Source organism: Sinohyriopsis cumingii, chromosome 16 (assembly GCF_028554795.1).
Source record: "Sinohyriopsis cumingii isolate HCF-2022 chromosome 16, ASM2855479v2, whole genome shotgun sequence".
Taxonomy (NCBI): domain Eukaryota; kingdom Metazoa; phylum Mollusca; class Bivalvia; order Unionida; family Unionidae; genus Sinohyriopsis; species Sinohyriopsis cumingii.
In genome coordinates this window covers 51,582,151-51,609,450 of record NC_142976.1, presented here as the reverse complement: position 1 = coordinate 51,609,450, position 27,300 = coordinate 51,582,151, and the positions used below count along the sequence as shown (strand labels likewise).

Below are 27,300 nucleotides of genomic sequence, written 5' to 3'. Positions count from 1 at the left end.
AATGGCATTAAAAGAAAAGCAACGGGAAAGGGCTTAAGACTCATGGAGGAAAAGGTCTAAGGCTTCCAGAAACACTGTGTTGATTTCACCTATGTTAAATTTTGATTTACTTGATGCTGCTAAGCAACTAAAAATAAAAAATAAAAACTTTAGAGGTCTTTTTATGCTCGATCAGTTACCACAACAACCAAACAACACCGAAACATGTATAATTAACCTCGATAACAGCACAAGACCTGGAACACACTGGGTAGCATATGCAATTGATCTTCGTGGAATTGTTTCTTTTTTTTTTTTTACTCATACGGGTTAGCTCCACCGCAGGAATTTATCAATTATGTTGCACCGTGCAGAGTGCCAATCTGGTACTCAACGCTATTCAACGCTGCATCAGCGACACCATCGTTACCACCTCACAAAGTTGTGCACAATTATACAAGTCAACAGTTTGAGAAATCATTGATTTAGATCAGAAAGAAAATAATAATGCTTGATATTTACGGAAGTCTCTGCAGTGATACTACTAGGAGTAAAATAAAGTTCGACGAAATAGAGATTTGTCAAATTACGCGACCAAAGACGAACTCGCTGAAATCATGAACATGTCTGGGGTTGACCGAGATGAGGTTGTTGTTCTTCAGGATAAATACGGTGTTTTGAAAACGAGTAATATAAAATAGAATTATACAGTTCGTAGAGTTCTCGGTGCTACAACTGATAACATCCTTGTGTTTACTGACGGCGGTAAAATCAGAGACTCAAATATATCGTTTACAGCCATCAGATATGAAATTGCAAGAAACGTTGCTAATCGTTGGAAAAATACCGGTGACACAATGACAGGTGAACTCAATATGAACGGAAATAAAATAATAGTGCTCAGAGATCCAACATCCGACGAAGACGCGGCATCAAAGATATGTAGACGTTAACTACTTCACCGTTGATGGTAAATTATCCATGCTGCGGGTCGTGTATAACGTTCACGTAAGTACATTTACAAATTTCTGTAAATACGTTAGAAAAATTAATGAAAAAGCAGAGGAATTCTATGGTACCCCGCTGATCGCTGATGTGAAACTCTCTGATATCAAGACGGGCATTGAAACGATTTTAAAAACAAACAAACACTAGAGGATGTCGTAAATGGAATTCCTGATATCGTTAATAAAACAAATCTGATTAAAACTCCTCACAAACAAATCACCAATATAGTATACACAGTGTCTTCGGGATTCTCGACATGGTCACAGCAAAATAATACTATCAAACACACCTCAGAAGTCACTGGTGTGTACAGGTTGTCTGTGTTCAGCGCTGCAAAATTTAGTATTTGCACTACATATCCCTGGCGGCATTCAACCGATAAGTTTTCCGGGGTTGTGTCTGTTGTGTTAAATAGAGGGAACGATGAAACATTTATACTGGAAGCAGCTGATAAGAAATTAACCGCAACATCTTACTGGTAGTGTCTGGAATTTGTTGCTGAAACGCAATTGGTTACTGTGTAAGGTATAATGGAAGTTCAAACATTTAGATATGATCGAGTACGTAAATGGCAAACAGCACTAAAAACCATCGTTGACAAGTAAAGCGTGAATTTAAAACAATACCGAAGATGTGTAGTTGCCATAGATGTCATTGAGTACTCGGTATCTACACTCGTTGCGTCCACTGGCGTAGTGTTATCAGCGTTGACCCCGCTAACGGTAGCAGTTGCAACAATATATGTTTCATCATCGACGTCCATCGCTGAGATTTTTAATATTATCGCGAAAAAAATATCCAAGTTCACGAGTACAAATTTGCCTGATTAATCTGTGAGATTACCGACACCATCATAGGCGTACTCTAAACTGTCGTCGCTGATATCATCAAGCCTTGACGATACGACGAAATCAGGTTCCGAATTTGATATAATGGTTAAGACATACAGTGAAGTACTTGATTTAGAAAACCGGCAGCAGATAGTCGCAAAAACAATCCCGCTGAAAACCACGATGATATCAGTAAGCTCAACAAGCCCTGAATTCAGTATTAATTTTCTAATCGGATTCCAGTGAGCGAAATCGCTCTCGCGCAGTTGCGAGTATATTACATTTGCCCAAATGTCAGGTCAGGGTCATTCGGCGGTATACAATCAGATAATTCGTTGGTATTTGCAAATGAAAATAAACCAGATTTAACACCTGACTGGGTAGTTGTTGGAATATCAAATCGAACAGATCAGTGATGAATTTGCGCGTAGAATAAAAAAATATAACCGGGAAAGAATCCAAGATAGCAATAACAGTTTATGACCCAGCACTGTCCACCGTGATATAGATAAATTCTCCTGATTACGCCGTGGATATCATCGATCAGATATTCAGATCAGTGCTAGGATGGCCTGATGTTGCCCCGTTACTGCCTGCACTGATACATGAACCAAAACGGGCTGATTTGACCTCAGACAAACAGTCACATTGGAAAATTGCCCCATCATACAAAACCCGTTTACCTGATATAAAATACTCAACTGGGGTTAGCGGGTTTGACTATATGGGTAAGAACTTTGCAGTTTGGTATTTTCATGAACGCGATGGAGGTGAATATAAGCCTATATTTATTCGCCTAGATGAAATTACTAGATACGTTAGAATTATTAATCAAGAACATAAAATACAACGAGAAAAACTACAGCAAAGTTTTATTGAATATCTTTTTGACATAGAAAGTTCACGCAAGGAAATCATTAAGCAAATTGAAATATTAAACCAGCTTGTCTGATATGGAATATATTAACCAAAGAGTAATTCATGAAACAATTAATTATACTGATGACACAAATCTCTTTAAACAACAATTTTTAAATACATATTCGATAACAGATGCGGATTTTCCGGATTATAAATTTCCCGGGTATAACGCACACGAGTTAAAAAATCCGTCAATGATAACATTGATGAGTTTTTCCCTAAATTACTCGCCGGGTGGAGAAAGGTACACCACCCTAGGATAACATTCTCCGGCACAATAATGGACAACACGGACAGGGCCGTCATATTTCTCCGGGAATCGTAAATATAATCTCAACGATCTCAGTCTTGTGTGGGACGTAATTGATAGCAGCTATCAGACAAACACAGAAATATCCACACAGGCGCAGCAGGGATATATTCTTTATACGTTTACCCTGCAAGTTCTACCTGGATCTCTCATTGTGCAGGAACCAATTAACCCGGTCTATGTACGATGTCATAATCCGCTATTATCAAGAATAAATTTCAAACTAACTGACCAAAGCAATAATTTGATCGATCTTCGTGGAGAGACTTTAAGTCTGAATTTATATGTAAAATCTTAAAGATTTCCTCGTAGAGTGTTATATCTCTTTGACATAATCAAGTTACCAGCACGTACTTTAAAAATGGCACTGACGCGGGATACACATTAAAAACAGCAACAACAAAAATAATTCCGCGCCTTGTCATTGATAAAATCAGGGGTGGATATTTGTTTTACTGACAAAGGGACTAAAATCTGACATACTTTCACTTTTCATGTCTACGAATGAGTCTAACTTTCATTTTCATTACCACTAACAGCTTCTGACATAATTGTTCTTAGTTGTCTTATGCGAATATTGTCTTGTTTGGTTTGTATTCACGAGATAGTTCTGATCTAATTTTTTCGATTGCACGAGAGAGAGAGAGAGAGAGAGAGAGAGAGAGAGAAATTCCCTCAGGTCATTTTTTTTTTACTGCAGCTAACAATTTATGGTAGCGTATATCTCCCCTCCTATTTACGTTCTTGTAATGTTTCAAAATCATAAATAATTTTTTTCAGGATTTAGTTCATTAGATATATTTATGCCGTCTTTTTCTAACTTTTTAATAGCAGAAATAATATCATTGATGTTTCATAATTCATTATATACTAAATATACGTTTAAATGAACAATATTTTACACGCCCATATGAACTTCTAGGATGCCATATGACATCCTAGCATGTCCATAAGGGTGTTCTTTTTTACACCGAGGACATCACAAGCCTATGTTTTATTCTAGGATGTCATATGCCATCCTAGCATGCTCAGGGACACACGAAACACAACCTTCCATGTAAACCCCTAGCCTGTCAAACAACCGTCTAGCAGGCCTAAGAGGGGGTGTTTCCAGTAAGGACGGCATAGTACATGTTGTGTATACAAGGACGGCATAATCTCCCATGAAACCCTAGACTGTCAAATAACATTCTAGCAGGCTCAAGAAGATATACAGTAAATCTTAATTCTAAGGACGGCACAGTACATAAATCTTAATTCTAAGGACGGCACAATCTCACATGAAACCTTTACATTGTCAAATAACATTCTAGCAGGCTCGAGAAGATATATTTACAGTAAACCTTAATTAGAAGGACGGCACAGTACATGTAGTATATACAAGGACGGCACAATACATGTTGTATATACAATTTAATTAAACACGGGAGCCATTCTCTAAATTCAACAGATTTTCGCACACACACCCACACCCAAAATCAAGCCCAGGAGAGTGCAAAAGGACACCCACCATTTGGTGACATGGCGGGTGTGTGTATTTTTCCTGTTGAGTTTCGAGGCGTAGCGTGGGCCCACAATTATATATAGAAATATCACGAAATATTCGCAACCATCGATAGTTGTCAGTCATGGGACTCGATCGCTAGACCTCGAGTATCAGAGTTCTATGCTTTAGCAATGAGCTACGGAGACATCTGGCATATATATGTTTCAGAAAGTTATGTTGGATTGCAAGAAAATGATAGTTATTACAACACAAATTCAGAGAAAATACGCTATTATAAACGTTTTTCTACTTAACAAGTTCAGTTTTGAAAATAACTCAGGAAATGGTGTGACTACTCGCTCTTTGTGTTTGTCTTAAATATAATCGCAGAAGAAGTTCCATAATTGCTCTCCATGTAGTTTCTTCATGGTTTTGTATAATATCAATAATATGTCGATTAAAAACGAGTTTTTCTTCTGTTTGTACTCTTGCTGCATAGTCTAAAAGAACACTTCCTATGCCATATTTCTTAGTCATTCTGTCAATATCTGGTATAAATCCCGTCTATTTTAGCGGGTTGTTCGGATACTTACATAAGCGCATAATGAAAATCATTTTCCAGATAAAAGTCCAATCGACCTTACACAATCGGTTGAAAAAGAGCAATTTCATCCTATCTATGTATGCTTCCATTGACCAGAGTCCTAAGGTACTACTCGTTGCCTCCGTAGGCGAATATTTATGGAAAGCTTCCATACGTCGCGCTGCATATCTCTGGCATAACTCAAGTTCTTCTATATTCGAATTTGTGATACCTGACCATAGATCACATCCATATAAGACCGAGGGTAGAATAATTCTTTTCCAAATAAGATACGTACGTATGTATGTATGTATGTATGTATGTATGTATGACTGACTGACTGACTTTATTTCCTCTAAAAAAGAGATTACATCAGAATAAACAAATTCATGATAATACAAGATCATAAAATAAAACAGAAAATTGACAAAAATACAATATTAATACTGTGTCAGCTACCGTATTGACAAAACGAAATATCTCAATGCCTGCAATTATGCAAATCTGCAGTCATTTGGCGGAGCAAGGCACTAATCTTTTAACAGTTGCTTGATGATGATAATATTTCGAAAAGTTAATACGTCTATAGTGGTATGTACTTAACATTAAGTTCGAGATTGTAATGAAAATGAAATGAAAAACTTATTTACAAAATGAGATATATAAATACAGAAAACCATATAGAAATCTCTTGGAAATAAACATAAACAAATACATAAACAAATACATAAACACACACACAAACAGCTGTCATACAACAAAATTTGCGGATTTGAAAAGAAGACTTTGGCCTTTAATTGTTTATATTTAATGTTAATTTACTACTTACTTTAAATATCATGTTAGGGCATGTTAGTTGATAGTAGGGCACGCATTTTATTGTAGAATGAAGCTATGCTGTTTGCGGTCACCAACATGAGCCTATCTGATAGTCATCGTCAATAGACGACATGCAGTCAACCCTGCTTCCAAGAAGTGTCTCCAACAATATATCGTCTTCTTGATTGAATAAGTTAACCCCGTCTCTCAGTTCTAAAGAGTCAATCACTCTCTCAAAGAAAACGTTTCGTTCCTCAAGCAGCATTTCGCAGCCTAAAATAAGATGTTTCGCTCTGTCGTCAGTCTCTTTTCCACAGAGTTTGCATACCATAACTTTACCAACAGGCATGATATATAGTTTCATTACTTCAGAGAGAGGCCATAACATGGATGGATATTTACGCCCAAGAAACCATATATTACTTGGTTTTAAGTCCAAATGAATGTTTCTGAAGTGAATTAAATCACCCCTTAGTTCCATATTTGCTCTCCAGGTAGTTTCTTCATGGTTTTGAATAATATCAATAATATGTCGATTCCAGATGAGTTTTTCTTCAGTTTGTACTCTTTCTGCATAGTCTAAAAGAACACTTCCCATACCATATTTCTTAGTTATTCTGTCAATATCAGGTATAAATCCCGTCTGTTTTAGCGGGTTGTTCAGATACTGACATAGGCGCATAATGAAAATCTTTTTCCAGATAAAAGTCCGATCGCCCTTACACAATCGGTTGAAAAAGAGCAATTTCATCCTATCTATGTATGCTTCCATTGACCAGAGTCCTAAGGTACTACTCGTTGCCTCCGTAGGCGAATATTTATGGAAAGCTTCCATACGTCGCGCTGCATATCTCTGGCATAACTCAAGTTCTTCTATATTCGAGTTTGTGATACCTGTCCATAGTTCACATCCATAAAGGACCGAGGGTAGAATAATTCTTTTCCAAATCTTCAGACTTGTTAGAGGGTTCATTCCTCCATCTCTGATACCAATAAAAATATAAAGTGTTTGCCTTTATCACATGCTTCTTTTATCGCGTCGTTTGGTTTTAAGTTGTATTTTAGAGGTATGCCGGCATACTTCTTACTTTTGACTGACGGAATTGGAGATTTGTCGAGCATATGTATGTATGTATGTATGTATGTATGCATGCATGCATATTGTGTGTGTTTATGTATGTATATGTGTGTGTGAGTGTGTGCGTGCGTGCATGTATGTATCTATGACTGACTGACTGACTTTATTTCCTCTTTAAAAAGAGATTACATCAGATTAAACAAATTCAGAATAATACAAGATCATAAAATAGAACAGAAAAGTGACAAAGATACAGTAGTAATACAATTAGTAATACTGTGTCAGCTACCGTATTGACAAAACGAAATATCTCAATACCTGCAATTATGCAAATCTGCAATCATTTGGCTGAGCATGGCACTGATCTTTTAACAGTTGCTTGATGATGATAATATTTCGAAAAGTTAATACGTCTATAGTGTTATGTGCTTAACATTAAGTCCGAGATAGCAACGAAAATGAAATGTAAAACTTATAACAGTGTAATTCTATATGTAGTTTCTTTTCTTCATATGACGCATGTATTTATGCATATATATACTTGTTTGCGCGTATGCGTGCGTGCATGCATTTATCTATGACTGACTGTCTAAATGACTTAGTAACCTCTACAACAAAGAGTATATCAGGTTGCTAAGATACATATTATACATATCATAGAATTATGAGACACATCATAGACGAGAACGCAAGCATGATATATACATCGTCAACTAATACGTTTACAAAATGAGATATATAAATATAGAAAACCATATAGAAATCTCTTGGAAATAAACATAAACAAATACATAAACAAATACATAAACGCACACACAAACAGCTGTCAGACAACAAAATTTGCGGATATGACAAGAAGACTTTGGCCTTTAATTGTTTATATTTAATGTTAATTTACTACTTACTTTTAATATCATGTTAGGGCATGTTAGTTGATAGTAGGGCACACATTTTATTGTAGAATGAAGCTATGCTGTTTGCGGTCACCAACATGAGCCTATCTGATACGTCATCGTCAATAGACGACATGCAGTCAACCCTGCTTCCAAGAAGTGTCTCCAACAATATATCGTCTTCTTGATTGAATAAGTTAACCCCGTCTCTCACTTCTAAAGAGTCAATCACTCTCTCAAAGAAAACATTTCGTTCCTCAAGCAGCATTTCGCAGCCTAAAATAAGATGTTTCGCTCTGTCGTCAGTCTCTTTTCCACAGAGTTTGCATACCATAACTTTACCAACAGGCATGATATATAGTTTCATTACTTCAGAGAGAGGCCATAACATGGATGGATATTTACGCCCAAGAAACCATATATTACTTGGTTTTAAGTCCAAATGAATGTTTCTGAAGTGAATTAAATCATCCCTTAGTTCCATATTTGCTCTCCAGGTAGTTTCTTCATGGTTTTGGATAATATCAGTAATATGTCGATTCCAGATGAGTTTTTCTTCAGTTTGTACTCTTTCTGCATAGTCTAAAAGAACATTTCCCATACCATATTTCTTAGTTATTCTGTCAATATCAGGTATAAATCCCGTCTGTTTTAGCGGGTTGTTCAGATACTGACATAGGCGCATAATGAAAATCTTTTTCCAGATAAAAGTCCAATCGCCCTTACATAATCGGTTGAAAAGGAGCAATTTCATCCTATCTATGTATGCTTCCATTGACCAGAGTCCTAAGGTACTACTTGTTGCCTCCGTAGGCGAATATTTATCGAAAGCTTGCATACGTCGCGCTGCATATCTCTGGCATAACTCAAGTTCTTCTATATTCGAGTTTGTGATACCTGTCCATAGTTCACATCCATAAAGGACCGAGGGTAGAATAATTCTTTTCCAAATCTTCAGACTTGTTAGAGGGTTCATTCCTCCATCTCTGATACCAATAAAAATATAAAGTGTTTGCCTTTATCACATGCTTCTTTTATCGCGTCGTTTGGTTTTAAGTTGTATTTTAGAGGTATGCCGGCATACTTCTTACTTTTGACTGACGGAATTGGAGATTTGTCGAGCATAAAAGAAGGTATACCAGTCGTTCTTTTGTTAGTAAACAAGATGGTGCAACTTTTATCTGCATTATATCTTAATCTCCACCTTTTCGCATAGTCGGAAATTGTATCTAGCAGCTGTTGCATTGAATGACGCGAGTTAGACATTACAGTTGTGTCATCTGCTAATAAGACACAAGGCAGGTGGAGATCAACAAGATTTAGACCTCGCAAAGTGTGATCTAATTCCGTGATCAAATCATCTATCATTACAAGAAAGAACCAGGCAGACAAGATACGGCCCTGTCCTACACCCTGCATAATATCGAAGCGTTTGGACAGCTTGCCCGCATATAAAACAGAGCTTGTTACTCTCTCAAACGAATCTTTCATGATGCGCCAGGTCTTCCCTTTGATGCCAAGTCTGTACAACTTGTAGAATAACCCGTTATGCCAAACTGTGTTGAAGGCTTTAGCATTATCAAGAAATGTAGCATAGACAGGAGTATTTTTATCCAAATAGTAGCATATAGATTCTTTGATACAGAACGCTGCAGTGATACTACCGCAATTATTTCTAAAACCCTGTTGCAACGGATTTGGAAAAGAAATCTGTTTAGAAAATATAAGTAGTCTACTATATATAATTTGTTCTAGAACTTTCTGAAGCACTGGAATTATAGTTATATCGCGGTAATTATTCATATCTAATTTGTTCTTTCCCCCTCCTTTGAATATTGGTATAACCAAACCTTGTTTAAAGTGGCACGGGTACTTCTCGGCCTCGTACACTTTTGTGAATATAATTTCAAGTAATTGTACACTGCTTGGAGGGTCCGCAAACAGTAAATGCTCAGCAACAATACCGTCGTGGCCACATGCCTTATCTTTATTGAGAGAGCTAATTGCACTACTGATTTCGTCTCTAGTGGGGATTTTATCAACAAGTTCATCAAAGTGTGAATAGGTTTCTTTAGTTTGTTTTCTGACCTCTGCTAAGACCATCTGGTAATGATTTTCATCGTACAGATAAGTATTGTCAGGCAGTGATAAACTGGAGAAATGATTTGCCCATAACTCTCTAATAGAATCGTGATCGCGTACAATTTTTCCGTTTGATTCGATTTCATGAATGTAATCGCGTTTATTTCTTTTATTCCGTATAAAAGTATAGAAAGTAGAAATATCGAGCTCTGCAGCCTTTTCAAGCTCACTAAATTGTTCTCTATCGTATATTTCTTTAGCTTTCAATAATTCTTTTGCAAACAATTTCTTCGCTTTCTTATAGTTCGCATATGATATATATTCCCAACCTCTTGGCCTACCATTAGAAATCCATACCCTGCGTTTCAGCCGCATTTCCGTGTGAAACTTTTTTACGTTTAATAGTTTCCAATAGGGGTTAGCGTATGGGCAAAACCTCTTTATGGGGAGAAACCTAGATGCTGCTTCATGTAAAATCTTTACTGTGTCTTGAATAATAATTTCAATATCGACATTCGTCGCTAATTCTGCTTTATGCATTTGCGCTAACAATTCGTTGCGTGTTGCTTCCTTATATCTATTCATTTGTTCTGCTGAGGCTTTCTTCCAATTTATGGAATGAATGATATGCTCGTCAGCCATTGTTGCCTTATGTACTAAAGGTGTGACCAACTCTATTTTTACAGGAAGATGATCTGAAATGTTCAAAGGATGATCATCTATTATTTCTGCCTTAACCACTAAATCGAATTTACTTTTTTGCAATAGTATATGGTCTATCAAAGATTTTGATTTGCCATCGGTTGAGAAAAAAGTAAAATCTGGCCCTTCACAAATGGATTGACTATTAACAGATATTAAATGTCTATCGCTCAGAAACTTTTCCAGAATAGTGCCTCTAGCGTTTGATGTTAAACAATTTGCTTTGGAGCTAAACAGTGAACTTAGCTGACCATTGAAGTCTCCGGCAAGTACGGGAATGCCTTCTTTGCAGAAAATATCAAACTGATCCTTTAGTTCTTCTATTGTTTCGGAGTAACTTGCAATAGGAAAATTAGTTGATGGCAAAAGTGCCCCGAATATAAAATATTTAAGTCTATCATTACATTTTACCTCTATCCCTATAACTCTGTCACTGCCAACGCTCGACAAGGGATTAACGCGGAGTGATTTCCTATAAAGGATTGCTATTCCCCCGAACCCCGTATGCCTTAGCCTTTCTTCGAAATTTACTGCTAGTCTTTTGTCAGAGCGTGCGAATGATTTAAAATCTGGATGTATATTATCCAGGAAATTGAGCTGCTCCGGAAGAAGCCAATGCTCAGTAAGTACAGCAACATCTACCTCATTTAGCAAAGAATACAAGTAAGGTGACCCGTACATGACTCCTTTTACGTTCCACGTCAGCAAACGAAATGTATGACTAGACATTAGTTGACTTAACGAAAAATAGATTTTCAACACAAGTATTGTAAAGACTATATAGCAATTTACCATAATATATGTATTTTACTTACTACTCCTTTATTTATTTACGCCAGTACTGCTGGGTGTCCTTATCACCATAATCCTCATACCATTCTCTTGCCCATACAAAATTTGGCCAAAAACCTTCCTCTAAAACTTTCTCAAAGTCTAACTTATCTACCGTGATTAAAACAGTAAAAGTGTCCTTTCCTCCTTTTACTCGCCAATGCTTTAATATCTGAGAGTCAATTACTTCTACCCCTTTAATTTTAGCGTGTTTTTTAATACAGGTTCTCATCTCCTCTCTTGTTCTATCAACTGGTATTCTTGACATTAGAACTCGACGTTCATAAGAGTTCCTCATTCGTTTATGTGGTCTGTAGTTTCTGTTGGTTGTGATAACTTCAATCGGTTTGTTTACTTTATCAGTGTCCTTCAATGAGGTGCCCGGATTATTTGCTAATGGTGACCTTCTCTCCCTATCGTTGTTCCTTGTGTGTACTCGTGCCGAGTATTTCTGAACTAGGAGAAAATCACGTACATCGTTATCTTTAACTAATGTAGGTTCTTCGTTGGAAGTATTGAGTATGGTGGACAGTGTCGACGCCACTCCTTCCCTTAAGTCAGTTGACTTGGCCGTATATTCCGTTTGATCCGATAAATGCTTCCGCCGTTTGATATAATCAGAGTCCAGAGCATTTATCGCTTTAGCCCTCTTTTCCGTTTGTGTTTCATTTGAATGATTGCCCATACGCACTATATCAGCTAGTAATGTCTGAGTTTCTGCCTCACATTTTGAAGTTACATTTTCTTTAGCCTTGTTATATACTTTATCACCGAGCAATTGGTGTAGAAACAGCTGGTGAGCATTTATAGTTTCCAGCTGGTTATTTTTCTCCCTGAGTGAGATTCTCAAGGCCAGGTTGTCTTGTGATAACTTCTTCTCTTCCTCTTTGCATCTTCCTAATTCTGATTGTAACCTAGTCGAGTTAACATCTCTACTGAGCAGTTCTTTACGTATCTTGTCAAGCTCAGTTTTCAATTCATTTCTAATGTCATCTTTCATTTGTTGAATACTGCTTTGTATAAAATGTTTTAGGTCTATTATCTTGTATAAGTTCTCTGTTGTTATTGAACTGTCATTTTTATCATTTGATAGTGAAGATACTGAATTGTGATCTGATAACGTTATCACCTGTTCTGGTTTTGGTTCAGATCGCTGAGACTGTTTGTTAGATCCTTTTCTTTTAGATGCTTGACTCACGCGTGTACTGTTATCAATCGTGCCCGTGCTCGGCTTCTGTCTCGACGCAAGGCTTTTCACTTCAGATAAGTTGTTATCTCCTGTTAAGAAATGGCATGTATTTATGTATATATATACTTGTTTGCGCGTATGCGTGCGTGCATGCATTTATCTATGACTGACTGTCTAAATGACTTAGTTACCTCTTCAACAAAGAGTATATCAGGTTGCTAAGATACATATTATACATATCATAGGATTATGAGACACATCATAGACGAGAACGCAAGCATGATATCTACATCGTCAACTAATGCATTTACAAAATGAGATATATAAATACAGAAAACCATATAGAAATCTCTAGGAAATATACATAAACAAATACATAAACACACACGCAAACAGCTGTCATACAACAAAATTTGCGGATTTGACAAGAAGACTTTGGCCTTTAATTGTTTATTTTTAATGTCAATTTACTACTTACTTTTTATATCATGCTAGAGCATATTAGTTGATAGCAGGGCACACATTTTATTGTAGAATGAAGCTATGCTGTTTGCGGTCACCAACATGAGCCTATCTGATACATCGTATATATATATATATATATATATATATATATATATATATATACATATTCATACACATACATACACATACACACACACATATATATATATATGTATGTATGTATGTATGGATGCATGCATGCATGTTTGTATGTAGATATGTATGTATACATGCGTGCAATAACACACGCACTTACCCAGGTACATATGTATGTATGTATGTATGTATGTGTGTGTGTGTGTATGTATGTATGAATGTATGTATGTATGCGTGCATACATGTTGTGTGTGTGTACGTGTGTGTGCGTGCGTGCGTGTGTGTATGTATGTATGTATGTATGTATGTATACATGCGTGCACTAACGCACGCACTTACCCAGGTACGGACGTATGTATGTATGTATGTATGTATGTATGTATGTATGTATGTATGTTTTTATGTATGTATGTATGTATGTTTAGATGGATGGATGGATGGATGTATACATGCGTGCTCTAACGCACGCACTCATCCAGGTACCTATGTACGTTTGTAAGTATTTTTGTATGTATGTATGTATCCATGCATGTATGTATGTATGTATGTATGCATGCATGTATGTATACGTGAGTGCACTAACGCACGCATTTACCCAGGTACGTACGTATGCATGTATGTATGTATGTTTATATAGGTATGTATGTATGTATGTACGTACGTACATGTGTGTATATGTATGTATGTATGTATGTATGTATGTATGTATGTATATATACATGCGTGCACTAACATGCGCAATTACCCAGGTATGTATGTATGTATGTATGTATGTATGTATGCATGTATGTATGTATGTTTGTATGTATGTATGTATGTGTGTATGCATGTATGTATGTATGTATGTATGTATGTATGCATGTATGTATGCATGTGTGTATGTATGTATGCATGCATGAATGGATGAACGTATGTATATATGTATGTATACATGCGTGCGCTAACGCGGGCACTTACCCAGGTACGTATGTAAGTATATATGTATGTATGTATATATGTATGTATGGATGTATGTATGTATGTATGTATGGATGTATGTATGTATGTATGTGTGAATGCATGCATGCATGCATGTATATATTTATGTATGTATGTATGTATGTATGCAAGCATGTATATTTGTATGTATGTATGTATGTATGTATGTATGTATGTATCTATTTATGTATGTATGTATGGATGTATGTATGTATGTATGCTAGTATGTATATTTGTATGTATGTATGTATGTATGTATGTATGTATTTATGCATGCATGTATGTATGTATGTACGTAAGTACGTACGTACGTGCGTTTGTGTATGTGTGTGTATTTATGTATGTATGTATGCATGCATGCATGTATGTATGTATATATGTTTGTGTACATGCGTGCACTAACGCACGCACTTACCCAGGAAAGTATGTATGTGTGCATTTTCACTTTTTTAACGTAGCTTTAAAAATTTTGCAGCCATATCGCTACAATGTGTGCAGTGTGGCAGTTTATAGTGATGTCTAGCAGTGGGGCATCATGCCGCAGACATGTAGCACGATGTCCCACCCAGTCACATTATCCTGACACCAGTCCGACCAGTCCTAACACTAACCCCTTAATGCTGAGCGCCAAGTGAGGCAGCTGTTAGTACCATTTTTGTAAGTTTCTGGTATGACTCGGCAGGGGATCGAACCCACGACCTCCCGCATCCGAAGCGGACGCTCCAACCACTAGGCCACCGGAGCGGTTGTTTGTATGTATGTATGACTGACTGACTGACTGACTGACTGACTTTATTTCCTCTTTAAAAAGAGATTACATCAGATTAAACAAATTCAGAATAATACAAGATCATAAAATAGAACAGAAAAGTGACAAAGATACAGTAGTAATACAATTGTAATACTGTGTAAGCTACCGTATTGACAAAACGAAATATCTCAATACCTGCAATTATGCAGATCTGCAATCATTTGGCGGAGCATGGCACTGATCTTTTAACAGTTGCTTGATGATGATAATATTTCGAAAAGTTAATACGTCTATAGTGTTATGTGCTTAACATTAAGTCCGAGATAGCAACGAAAATGAAATGTAAAACTTATAACAGTGTAATTCTATATGTAGTTTCTTTTCTTCATATGACGCATGTATTTATGCATATATATACTTGTTTGCGCGTATGCGTGCGTGCATGCATTTATCTATGACTGACTGTCTAAATGACTTAGTTACCTCTTCAACAAAGAGTATATCAGGTTGCTAAGATACATATTATACATATCATAGGATTATGAGACACATCATAGACGAGAACGCAAGCATGATATATACATCGTCAACTAATGCGTTTACAAAATGAGATATATAAATACAGAAAACCATACAGAAATCTCTTGGAAATAAACATAAACAAATACATAAGCAAATACATAAACGCACACACAAACAGCTGTCAGACAACAAAATTTGCGGATTTGACAAGAAGACTTTGGCCTTTAATTGTTTATATTTAATGTTAATTTACTACTTACTTTTAATATCATGTTAGGGCATGTTAGTTGATAGTAGGGCACACATTTTATTGTAGAATGAAGCTATGCTGTTTGCGGTCTTATGCCCCAGAACTGTGTTCCCTGTTTGACATGTGAGTTCCCTAAGTTCGCTCCACTATACTACTACCGTACACAGTGGAAAAATGAAGTTCTCTCCCCTTACAATTTTAACATTCCGGTACACTTAGTACGACGTAATCTAAACATTATTAAACTTGACCTTAATGATAGCTGTGAATACTCTGTGAAATCTTCTAGCATAAGAATAAATCAAATACAGAAGTTTCTCCAATTACTGAAATCAATGATAAATATCCTTTGGAAAAAAATATATAAAAAAAATAAAAAATAATACGTTACATATTCAAGCCACGTTTATTTTACCGTTTCTACCTGTGAGTACATATATGCATACATACATACATACATACATAGATACATAGATACATACATACAAACATACATACACACATACATTTCTTTGCAAATACAGTGCTAACACCAGCATATAAACTGTGCATATGATATCGCCAGACTGAAACCGGATTGAAAGATAGGCAAATTACTACAAGCACAGCCTGCTTTATAAAGTGTAATACTAAATAAAGTGTTTTTTTTTTTAAATTTTGTTCATTTATGTCAATGCGACCATTATGTGGAGCCTTATGTAAATCGATTTTGTTGAAAGTGATAGAATTCAAGTCAATATTATCCGGGATATGTTAGTTATGCGTCATTTGATAGACTGACCCGAACGTTAACGGCTTTCGCCGGAACATAACGATCTCTGAAAATACATGTACTTACAAGTTCTTTTCACAAGCATTCAAATATACAATATGTAAACAGCAGTTTGTACACGACCCGACTAGAAGCGATATGGCGAGTAATCAGGACAAAGAGGTATTTCTTAATCTATTGATTAACGAATTATCTTTTACAATTAGAAGTTTTATATTTTAATCGCGTAAGACTTCATATGCAAATCAACTTTTTCATGTTGCCGTCAAAACGCACGGTGAAATCTTCAGACGTATACATGAGGTTAAGTTAATATCAGTGAGCTCAATGCATGTTTTCTCTCAAAATCGATTTTGTATAGGGCGGGTTGAACAATAATTGCATTGCATTAAAGTGCCATTGCTTTTTTTTTTTCTTCAAATGAGGTAGACGCTATGGTCATAAACCATGTTTACTTTTACGTCTAAAGCTGTGGAAGATCCAGCTGCCCACCCACCCCACCCTGTAAATAACACCAGTCTTGCCTGGAACAGGGAGGAAAGGGTTTATGGGTGAGAGTGGAATGTTGGAAATTGTGATGGGGTGGGAGTGGGTTCGGGTATGTTTCAGTCTCATGCAAAATCCAAAAATGAGTTTCATTTTTTGTGTGGTAAATTATACGAAATTGTAATGTTTCTGGTCTTGGCCACTGTTTCATCTTGAAATGAACACATCAAGGTTGCTCTCTCTCTCTCTCTCTCTCTCTCTCTCTCTCGATCTCTGAGAATCATACGTCCCTCTTTACCTTTTGAGCAGTTGTTTATGTGGAGAAGAAGAATTGTAGGACAGCCAATTGTCTCTTTTTTCTGTTGTAGCAAGCAATTATTATATCAATCATTTCTAAGTAAGCGACCTCAAGCAATGCAATGAACTGTAAATACAATGGTCTGTTCTATAAATATAATACTTGATCAATCCGTGTGGAAACTTGTTCTCTGAACATGAGCAGTTCAGAAAAATGCAAAATGATTTAATTGGGTTAGAATATAGGACACAGTGATCATGAACTTACTTTTCGAAAAGCTGCCTTTCTCCAGTCTGCTATTGAAACTCCGTACTAGGTTTGCATGTATAGACGTTGGTTTAAATTACAATCATTTCAGATAATCGATGAACAATGAATGATTGTTCATACAATGTCAACACACACACACACACACACACACACACACACACACACACACACAGAGGTACAACTATACATCAAGCAGAAAGTGTTGTATCTAGAACCATCATGAGGCTGCTATCTATAATAGGGAAATTATTATATGGTAAGAAAGAATATTATCATACAACTCTAGCGCAGATTCGCTTTGCGAGATATACTCGTATGCAAAGGGCACAGTCGTGTAACAATAAATTTGGGGATCGCCTGAGAAACTTGATTATGGGGCTCCCTCTCAGTAAAATAATTTGTTTCATGGGACCCTTGGGCCTGCCGTTTCTAAACGCCCCTCCAGTCTCATTTAGTATTATAGTTATAAAAAAATGCATTTGTTATGTATGCACACCATAAAAATGTTTGATTTGACTTTAAAAAATACGCTTTTATAATGAAAAAATTATTCGGCAATCTCTGTAAACAACCGGTAGTTTCCGCGTGCCAAAAACGGGTATGATGTACATGACGTACATGTATCCCTTCTATTCAACCTAGCCACTCAACTTTTTTTCGGGGGTGGAGGGACTTGATAACTTGGTGGGGGGGGGGGGGCAAACTTGACGGGCTTGTTAATTTTCGTATATAGGCTACATAAATTGTACAGCACATACAAATTCGGGGAAGGGGGCGGGAAAATCCCCCTTCCCCCCATGACGTACTTGTTTATAGTGGGGTTTTTTTTTTTTTGTCGACAACAAACACGTACTTCGTCTTGTGGGGATAAATATACGTCATTTCCGGTTAGCGTCCTTTATAGGTGGAAATGGTAGCTAAGGGGAAGTAATAGCGTTGTATAATTCTATTTTGAGTAATTAAATTATTTTTTTCTTTATACTTGATAATTTTTTAATTCTTTTTGTGCGAGTATAACTACTTTTAATCATGTAATGCAAATCTGATGTAAAAAGAAAAATGTTGCAGGATGACTGGTGACCTTTAAGCATTGCGACTAAAGTTTTCATTTTTATTTTGTTCCCTTTCACATTGGTATATTTCACCTTAAAGTTATTATTTCATATTATTTGTGAGCGGCCTCGCGTGGCAGTGTTATAAGACGATCGCGTTTACGAATCAGTCACATATCTCTGTCAGCGTGGGTTTGAGTCTCGACTTGATCTCGCGTACCTATGTCAGACTGGACTGTGTAATGTACAAGTACCAATATTTACAATGGGTACTATTCATTTTACTCATTACATGACACGTACATCTGTCAGCGGCGTATACACACATCTGTTATTCCATAATGCGAGGAGATATTAATGTCTACATTCGTATCTCTATACAAAAACTAGCGTTATGGACCATAACATGATTGTTAGGTTTTCCTCATAATGTAAAGATTTTCTATACGGGTAGGTAATATACGTCAACATAGCTCGTAGTACAAAGGAAACAGAGATTTCAAGATGATCGGTTGATAGTTTCAGCGATATAGGTAGGGCATACTCTATTTTCCATAGACATCAATTTTAAAATTTGAGTATTTATAACTGTGTGCGCTGGATAATAGAAGTGAACATCGAATGCACGTCTTTATACAGGTTTGCACATACGTTTTAAACGATAAAAAGGTCTTTATACAAGTTTGCACAGACGTTTTAAACGATAAAAAGGTCTTTATACAAGTTTGCACAGACGTTTTAAACGATAAAAAGGTCTTTATACAGGTTTGCACAGACGTTTTAAACGATAAAAAGGTCTTTATACAGGTTTGCACAGACGTTTTAAACGATAAAAAGGTCTTTATACAAGTTTGCACAGACGTTTTAAACGATAAAAATGTCTTTATACAGGTTTGCACAGACGTTTTAAACGATAAAAATGTCTTTATACAGGTTTGCACAGACGTTTTAAACGATAAAAAGGTCTTTATACAAGTTTGCACAGACGTTTTAAACGATAAAAATGTCTTTATACAGGTTTGCACAGACGTTTTAAACGATAAAAAGGTCTTTATACAAGTTTGCACAGACGTTTTAAACGATAAAAAGGTCTTTATACAAGTTTGCACAGACGTTTTAAACGATAAAAATGTCTTTATACAGGTTTGCACAGACGTTTTAAACGATAAAAATGTCTTTATACAGGTTTGCACAGACGTTTTAAACGATAAAAAGGTCTTTATACAAGTTTGCCCAGACGTTTTAAACGATAAAAATGTCTTTATACAGGTTTGCACAGACGTTTTAAACGATGAAAAGGTCTTTATACAAGTTTGCACAGACGTTTTAAACGATAAAAATGTCTTTATACAGGTTTGCACAGACGTTTTAAACGATAAAAAGGTCTTTATATAAGTTTGCACAGACGTTTTAAACGATAAAAATGTCTTTATACAGGTTTGCACAGACGTTTTAAACGATAAAAATGGAGAGTTTTGCGTCCTTTTTGAGATAACCGTCAGCAAATCATGGCACAGGCGCAAGCTCCCATTTTGTAAGCACGATATAATTTTGGCTCGCCAGGAAGAGAAAAAAGATGATACAATGTATGCGGAAAATGTGAAGAAAAAAGTAAAAACTGATTAAAGTCTCATAAAATTATTTTTGAAAGAAATCAAATTCCACGCTGATATTCCAGCCAATAGTCAAGTCTTGGAGATAAAGTGCCACATACAACGTCCAATAATCTTCACTTATTTTGTATCCTCAATGTTTGTCTTGAGTTCTTAAGCATGTAAGGAGTAATTAAACTTGTGGACGTTGTTGACAAGTCCAATACCGTGCGTAATAGCTGTGTTCTTAGAGGGGTCATAGCGTACAAATGAACCTTAATTAGCGGGGTCCCGATTGGCGAAGTGGTCTAAAGCGCTCACCGTTATGAATCACTGCCATCTCATCTCTCTCTGCGTGGGTTCGAGTCTCGAGCTCGGCCAATGTGGGTACTTGAGAAAGCTTACCAGTAGCTTATAGTGGGCCGGTGGTTCTTTCCGGGGTTTTCCCTGTACTTCCTCCACCATTTCTAATGGTCGCCAGTATACTTGTGCTGGAAAATGGCGTTAACCCCTATAGAAACAACAACCCTAATTAGTTACACACTTTTTTTTAACCATCGATGTCATACTGTAATGTGAACGAATTGATAAATGTACAGCCTGGATCAATCTAATTGACCACTGCCCTGCATATATTAGGGTCATACATATAAATAATTTTAAAATATAGACCAAACTGGTCAAATACATAAGTGTCGTATATCTACAGCAAAATCATACGAGCGTCCTTTTTTGTTGCATTTAACAGTTGTGATATATGGCTCAGCAGGAGCAATTTATACGTAGGTATGGTGCCGTATTTATATGTTTACACGTTGCTACATGTTTTAAAGGAACACGTTCTGGGGCAAAATTATGAAAGAATTCAACATGTTCGCTTCGGAAAGGTTTCATCAATTTCTCGAAAAGAGACCTACTTATATAAATACATTCTAACTTGCCAATTTAAAAGCAATAAACAATTGGCGTGAATTATACGTTTAAATAATACGATACGATTCTTTTGCCGTTTTAGTTTTGAGTATAGATAACTACCTGCCAGGCTTTTGGTTACAGACAATTAATTTACAATAAAAGAAAGCTTTGCAAATCTTTTGAAACGTCTTGACTACTCCAGTATATTTTCACATAACGGTAGTATTAACATAAGCACAAAGCATCGACGTTTATTGTCTAATGGAAAACCCTTTTAAAATTAACTGCAATATAAGATTCATTTGTTTCTAGTGACATTCATTAAGACCCCCCCCCCCCCCAAGAAAAAAAGAGAAAAGAAAATGATGATTACAAATGCCCAGCAGTTCAGATGTAAGGGGTTGGGGTGTGGTGGGGTATGATGGTTGGGGTGATCCTGTAGACATATAAAGTGGCATGAAGAACAACAAAATTACAGGACAAGTATTAAGTTTAAGTGGACGATAAACATCACAATTAATATATAGGTCGGTGCATATTTGAAAGAACGATAGCGAAAGAATAACCCAAACACATATTATGCATTGCGTATTTTATCCTCTAGGAAGAAGAAGAGTCGGAAGGAAGGCGGATAGAAAGAGACAAAACCGGCTTTTTCCATCAATTGAGACTGCTGCTGTGGAAAAACTTTACCATCAAACGAAGAAGCCCGGTAAGAGAGAGAGAGAGAGAGAGAGAGAGAGAGAGAGAGAGAGAGAGAGAGCGTAATTATTCAGTTCGTTATGTAATTAATATTAAATCAAGGCAAGAGAAACACATACAAAGTGTGGGTGCTCTGTGTTATACATATATATATATATATATATATATATATATATATATATACATTTACTGACATTGAAACTACAATTTCCGGAATAATGGAAAGGTAAGAACCAAAAGATATTGTACAAAATAATAGAGCGAACAGGTTTGGACACCAGCTAGCAACACAATATTGTAACTTAGTTTGCTGGCTATCATTTGCCAAATAACAGCCTTTCCAAAGCGTATGTCCGACATTATGTGATATGCAGTAAAATAATCCTTACAACCAACAATTAAAGACTAGTTTTAACATGATTTCGTGCTTTAGACTCTCACTGAATATTTGTCCAAGTCAGTTACGAATAACACGACAATCAATAAACAGAAATGAAAGCACTGAACTTATAAAACAGCTTGCATGATTATGTTTTGAATGGAAATATTGTTTCAAAATTACGTATTCTTCGACATACATACATACATACATACATACATATCACTCTATCGCACTTGAGCATCATTCGCCCGACATTGAAGCAGAGAGAGAGAGAGAGGGGAGGGGGAGATATAGGTAACTACGAAAATCATGTTTTTTCAAGCATACAGATTAAAGCACTATACTATATCCCTTTCTATTTCAGTTTGTATTGCTATTTGAACTTCTGACTCCCCTGGTTTTGTTTATGATTTTAATTCTGGTACGAAGGAATCAAGAAGCCTTTAAGATTAAAGAGTGTAAGTATGACTGTTTGTTTGGTTGTCTAATAGCTACGGGTATTTAAATCGATTTGATAATAAGAGAGCCTGACCAAAATCGAATAACTAGTATCAGTACAGAATATATGGGTCAATATGGACGTGGTAGCTAAGGAAACACGCATTTCTAGACTTGAACATTAGATGCTTGAATGCTCTGTGTTCGATTGACGTTTACCCTGTTTCTTATTTTAGTTGAATATATACGGTGATATATTCCAAACAGAATTAGCCCGGATAACTTGATATCGGTGCTGGGAAAGTGAAATGTCATGTCAGCAGCCCAGTTTGTAAATTGCCATATCGAACTATTTTCCTAGGGCTTAAGGATACTGAAGGTTTTTTTTTACTCTAAGTTTCTCTTTGAAAGTGTGTTACTACCTTTTATTGAATATATTTGAAATGTTCGCCGGAAACACCTTTGAAAAGCCTATTGGCTTTACAAGGATTATGTGTATAGCTAGCTCTTCGACAATCAACAATAAATCTAATTTATATAGAAGGCTTAGATGAAATTGTTTTGAATAATGAAATGTATATTGATAATTGTTTAAGACAATTAATGGACGAATTAGAAACATATATGGATTTCACCCTTTATTTTCTTGCTTGGTATTACACGGGCAGATGAACAAAGCGTATGCTCCAACTCTTATCCACTACTGATATGTGCAATTGATGCATGCGTATCATTGGCAACCATGAGTATCAGCCAGCTCATTCTTGATGCATGCGTATCATTGGCAACCATGAGTATCAGCCAGCTCATTCTTGATGCATGCGTATCATTGACAACCATGCAACCATGAGTATCAGCCAGCTCATTCTTGATCAGTATGTCAGCAATACTTGTGAGGAATCAACTCTAATTTTTTCTCAGTCGTTAGACACCCCCTTATAGCACGAAAATTGCCACAAACACATCCAACTAATGATCATAGTTACTTATACAAAATATTATAATTAATACTTGAATGAATATATATATATATATATATATATATATATATATATATATATATATATATATATATATATATATATATACTAGTTGCACATATAACTTTGAAGTTGAAAACTATTTTCTAACATCAACCTTTTCGCACTATCATGTCAAAAATGGGACTGTATCCTACTGAACTTAGCAAGATGGAACACCGGAAGTGGATCAATGCTATCACTCATTTTTCCCTAGTTCAATTATTCTCATGTACGGAGAGAACGAAATGTGTTGTGATCATATTAGTACATTCGGGCTGCAGGTAATATTACAAACGGGTTAGAAATTATAAATTGATGATCGACTTAAGTTTTGTGCATATCCTTGAATTTATTTGTTTTCAATTCTCTAGTAGGTTACAAACGAACGGGATGGCAAGCGAAGCTGCTAAATGCCATTTAAGCGGTCACCCTCCCCCAACCCCCCACCCCCAAATTCCAGAAACAGCCTTGGCCCATGATCGAGGAAAAAAAAAAAAAAAAAAAAAAAACCGGCACACGCACTGGTTACAGATTACAACAAACGTAATCGTCTGTATACCTGGCTGGAATGAGAGCTATCACATTTGGTGCATGTGGTTGCGCAGCTCAAAGGGAGTTATGGTTATCTACGGTTCATCCTAGCCCGTTATTATGCACCTGAGCAATCATTAATCAAATGATTTTGAACTTAAAACGAGCCTCGAACTCTTCACCTTTGACATTTTTGGCTACAAAGTCTAGCATGAAAACAAGTTTGTAAGTGGTATAGTTTGTGCCTAGTAACATTGTATCCAATCGTATAAATAACTTCGTATTTTGAAAGAAAGGTAATGCGATCAGTTCTGCTATACATATCAACAGAAACATGATCAGTATATTAATATACATAATTTTCAACTAATGCACATCATTGATTGCATCTCCTTTTAGGTAAAATTGTAAAACCTCAATAATCCAAACCAATTTAAAAACAAAACGTTTACTTGCAACCGATGGTTTTCAGTCAGGAGCTTTACCGATACAAATTTCTCCTGAACTTACAGTAATTAATATTCTGGAAAGCGAAATATTAATTAATGTAATGTATTCGGCACGTTGGATAGTGAAAAATACCTGAGTGAAACCGGTACTCGGACACGTTCGTCTTACGAATCAGTTTCAAGGTGTTCAGATAAACTTCAAATGGTGTTATATTGTGCCAAGGTCACTGGAGCAAAATGACATTGCCTACAGACACAGCACGGTAATCTACCAGGAACAATCAAAACAAGTTTTGAGCTGTCACCCTTCAGGTTTTTTTTTTTTTCCCGGCACACTTTATTTTAATACCTTAAGGGCCTATCATTAAATTTGTTGGATGGGGAAGGCATTTTTAGGATCTCATTTAGCACGGTAAGAGACTTTTGCTCTGATTTATCGGGAAAACAAACCTAAAGAAACAAACTTGTATATCTATTATGTAAGTTGATTGCATAAAATAAAATAATATACTACTACTATTACTACTACTACTACTACTTTCGTCATTTCAAAGAAATAAAAGTATTACGGGTCAAATAAAAATCCCATACGTCCCTCTCACCGCCCCCCCCCCTTTCCACGGCCAATAAAATCACCGGTTCCTTAGCCATCGAATCTCCTAATGTAGCCTTAAAGCAGTGGTTAGCGTACTTTTACTGTATGAAGACGCCTTCTTAACTTCAAAACATTTCATATGCTAACTGCGATGACTGGAAGGTCAAGACTCACGGCGATGCTATTTAACTTCGTGAACCCCTTGTTTAAGAACCACAGCTTTAAACGATACTGTAGTGATCCCTAACTCGATGTCCGCCCTTAGTTTTTCATCTTTTAACTGGTTTGGTTTGAGCATCACTATATTATTTAGGAAGGGGTAAAAATTTCACATAACTGAGGTAAAGAAAATTAATTATTTTGTAATACAGAACAATTAGCTTGGGCGTCATTTCTGGTGATCAAGGGCTGTGTTGCATGTTTGCAGATAAACACTAACAAAAGCAAGAGTCAAAACAATTAAAACTAGTTATATATATATATATATATATATATATATATATATATATATATATATATATATATGAATGATTGAAGATAGTTTGCCATTAGATGTGCTGAGCAGTGTATTAATCAATGAACACAATACATCAATACTTATGCTTGCATTTTTTAGTTGATTTCACTTAAAAGTCATAAAGCTCCGCTGTATCAAGTCAATGGAAAGTTATGTCAATGTTATTTACTGTTGGAGGAATAATCTGTGAAGATAGGTTCTATTGAACTGGTGCGCACACTCTAATTGATCTTTTCAAAACATAACATATAAATCCCAGTAAAACTGTGTGGCAAATGTTTTGATATTTCAGACCACTTTAAACCCATGCCCCTTCCTACCGCCGGTATCATTCCTTTGATGAAAAGTATGTGCAGTGACCAAACAGAACATCACCATGACCAGAGGTAGTTATCTGTCTCAGTCTGCCTTTCTGCCTCTGTCTGTCTGTCTGTCTGTCTGTCACATTCCATAATTGTCATTACCTCCGTTATTACCTTTTAAACCAGGCCTACTGTCCAATTTTTTACTCTGTATCTTCGGTCTTTTCCTCTTAGGCTCTCATTATCTCATGCAACAGACAGAATAAGGGGTACTCTTTTGTATTTTTTGAATTTTTATTATACTACCTAAATACTGTGTCCTTTTGACTTCAGTCTTTCGTAAACTATTCTTTATTATCAGATATCAATATTTTTCGGGCGGGGTGGGCTTGGGCGTGGATTAGGACAATGTTTTGTTTTCGAGCGAAAGTATGATAACAGTGTTTCTTAGTTTTAACAACAGGGTTCTAAAATACAGTCCAAGTTGTGTCTAGTCTGTTTTGTGTAACGGCCTTAAGGCATTCAGGCAGAGGTCGAATATTTATGAAATATTATTCGCTACTTCCACTCTCTGCCACCTACTTCCACTCTCTGCTACCCCCAATCATTTCATTGCTGCCGTGGGGAACGTTTGTTATAGATAATTTAAAAAAAAAATAATTAAAAATAATATTAAAAATGGCTAAAATGAGATTAATGACAGTGAGGTCCCGCTGTAAGAACTACATTTTGTCCATTTCTTGACTTATTTTACCAGATTAACAGAACTTTTGAGACACCTTGATGATATCGTTCACGTGCTACAAAAGTGTAAATTAGGAACACCTGTCCAATGTGATTCTTCAAACATATCAGGTAATTTAAATTGCAAACACATCACAATATCCTAAGATGGCCCCATTACTGATCTCTACCTCAAATGGAACTGCTTACAATTAAATATGCCTATCAAATCCTGTTTTTCTTTTGTTCAGCATGTTTAAAAAAAAATTGTTTTAGAGGAAATTAATTCAGAATAAGGATAAGCTTTTGCAACACTTCACCATGTTAATAATATCCCCATGCAAATACGAATATTAAAACTTGTGTGAGAAAATTAGATAACATTTCCAAAAATGTTTTAAAGATAGCTATTCAAAATGCTGGTTAATTTTCACTTTGCATC

The 27,300-nt window shown here is 36.1% G+C and overlaps 1 protein-coding gene across 1 annotated transcript in view; it reads left to right on the top strand.

The window, feature by feature from the left end:
* The first annotated feature begins 16,692 nt into the window (after positions 1-16,692).
* LOC149780395 (ATP-binding cassette sub-family A member 2-like) overlaps positions 16,693-27,300 on the top strand; it is an 86,765-nt gene continuing 76,157 nt past the window's right edge. Inside the window, exons 1-5 of the mRNA XM_089937318.1 lie at positions 16,693-16,746; positions 21,802-21,909; positions 22,646-22,739; positions 26,126-26,219; positions 26,893-26,990. Coding sequence (XP_089793444.1) covers positions 16,723-16,746; positions 21,802-21,909; positions 22,646-22,739; positions 26,126-26,219; positions 26,893-26,990 — 418 coding nt within the window. The 5' untranslated portion in view covers positions 16,693-16,722. The remainder of the gene's footprint in view (positions 16,747-21,801; positions 21,910-22,645; positions 22,740-26,125; positions 26,220-26,892; positions 26,991-27,300) is intronic.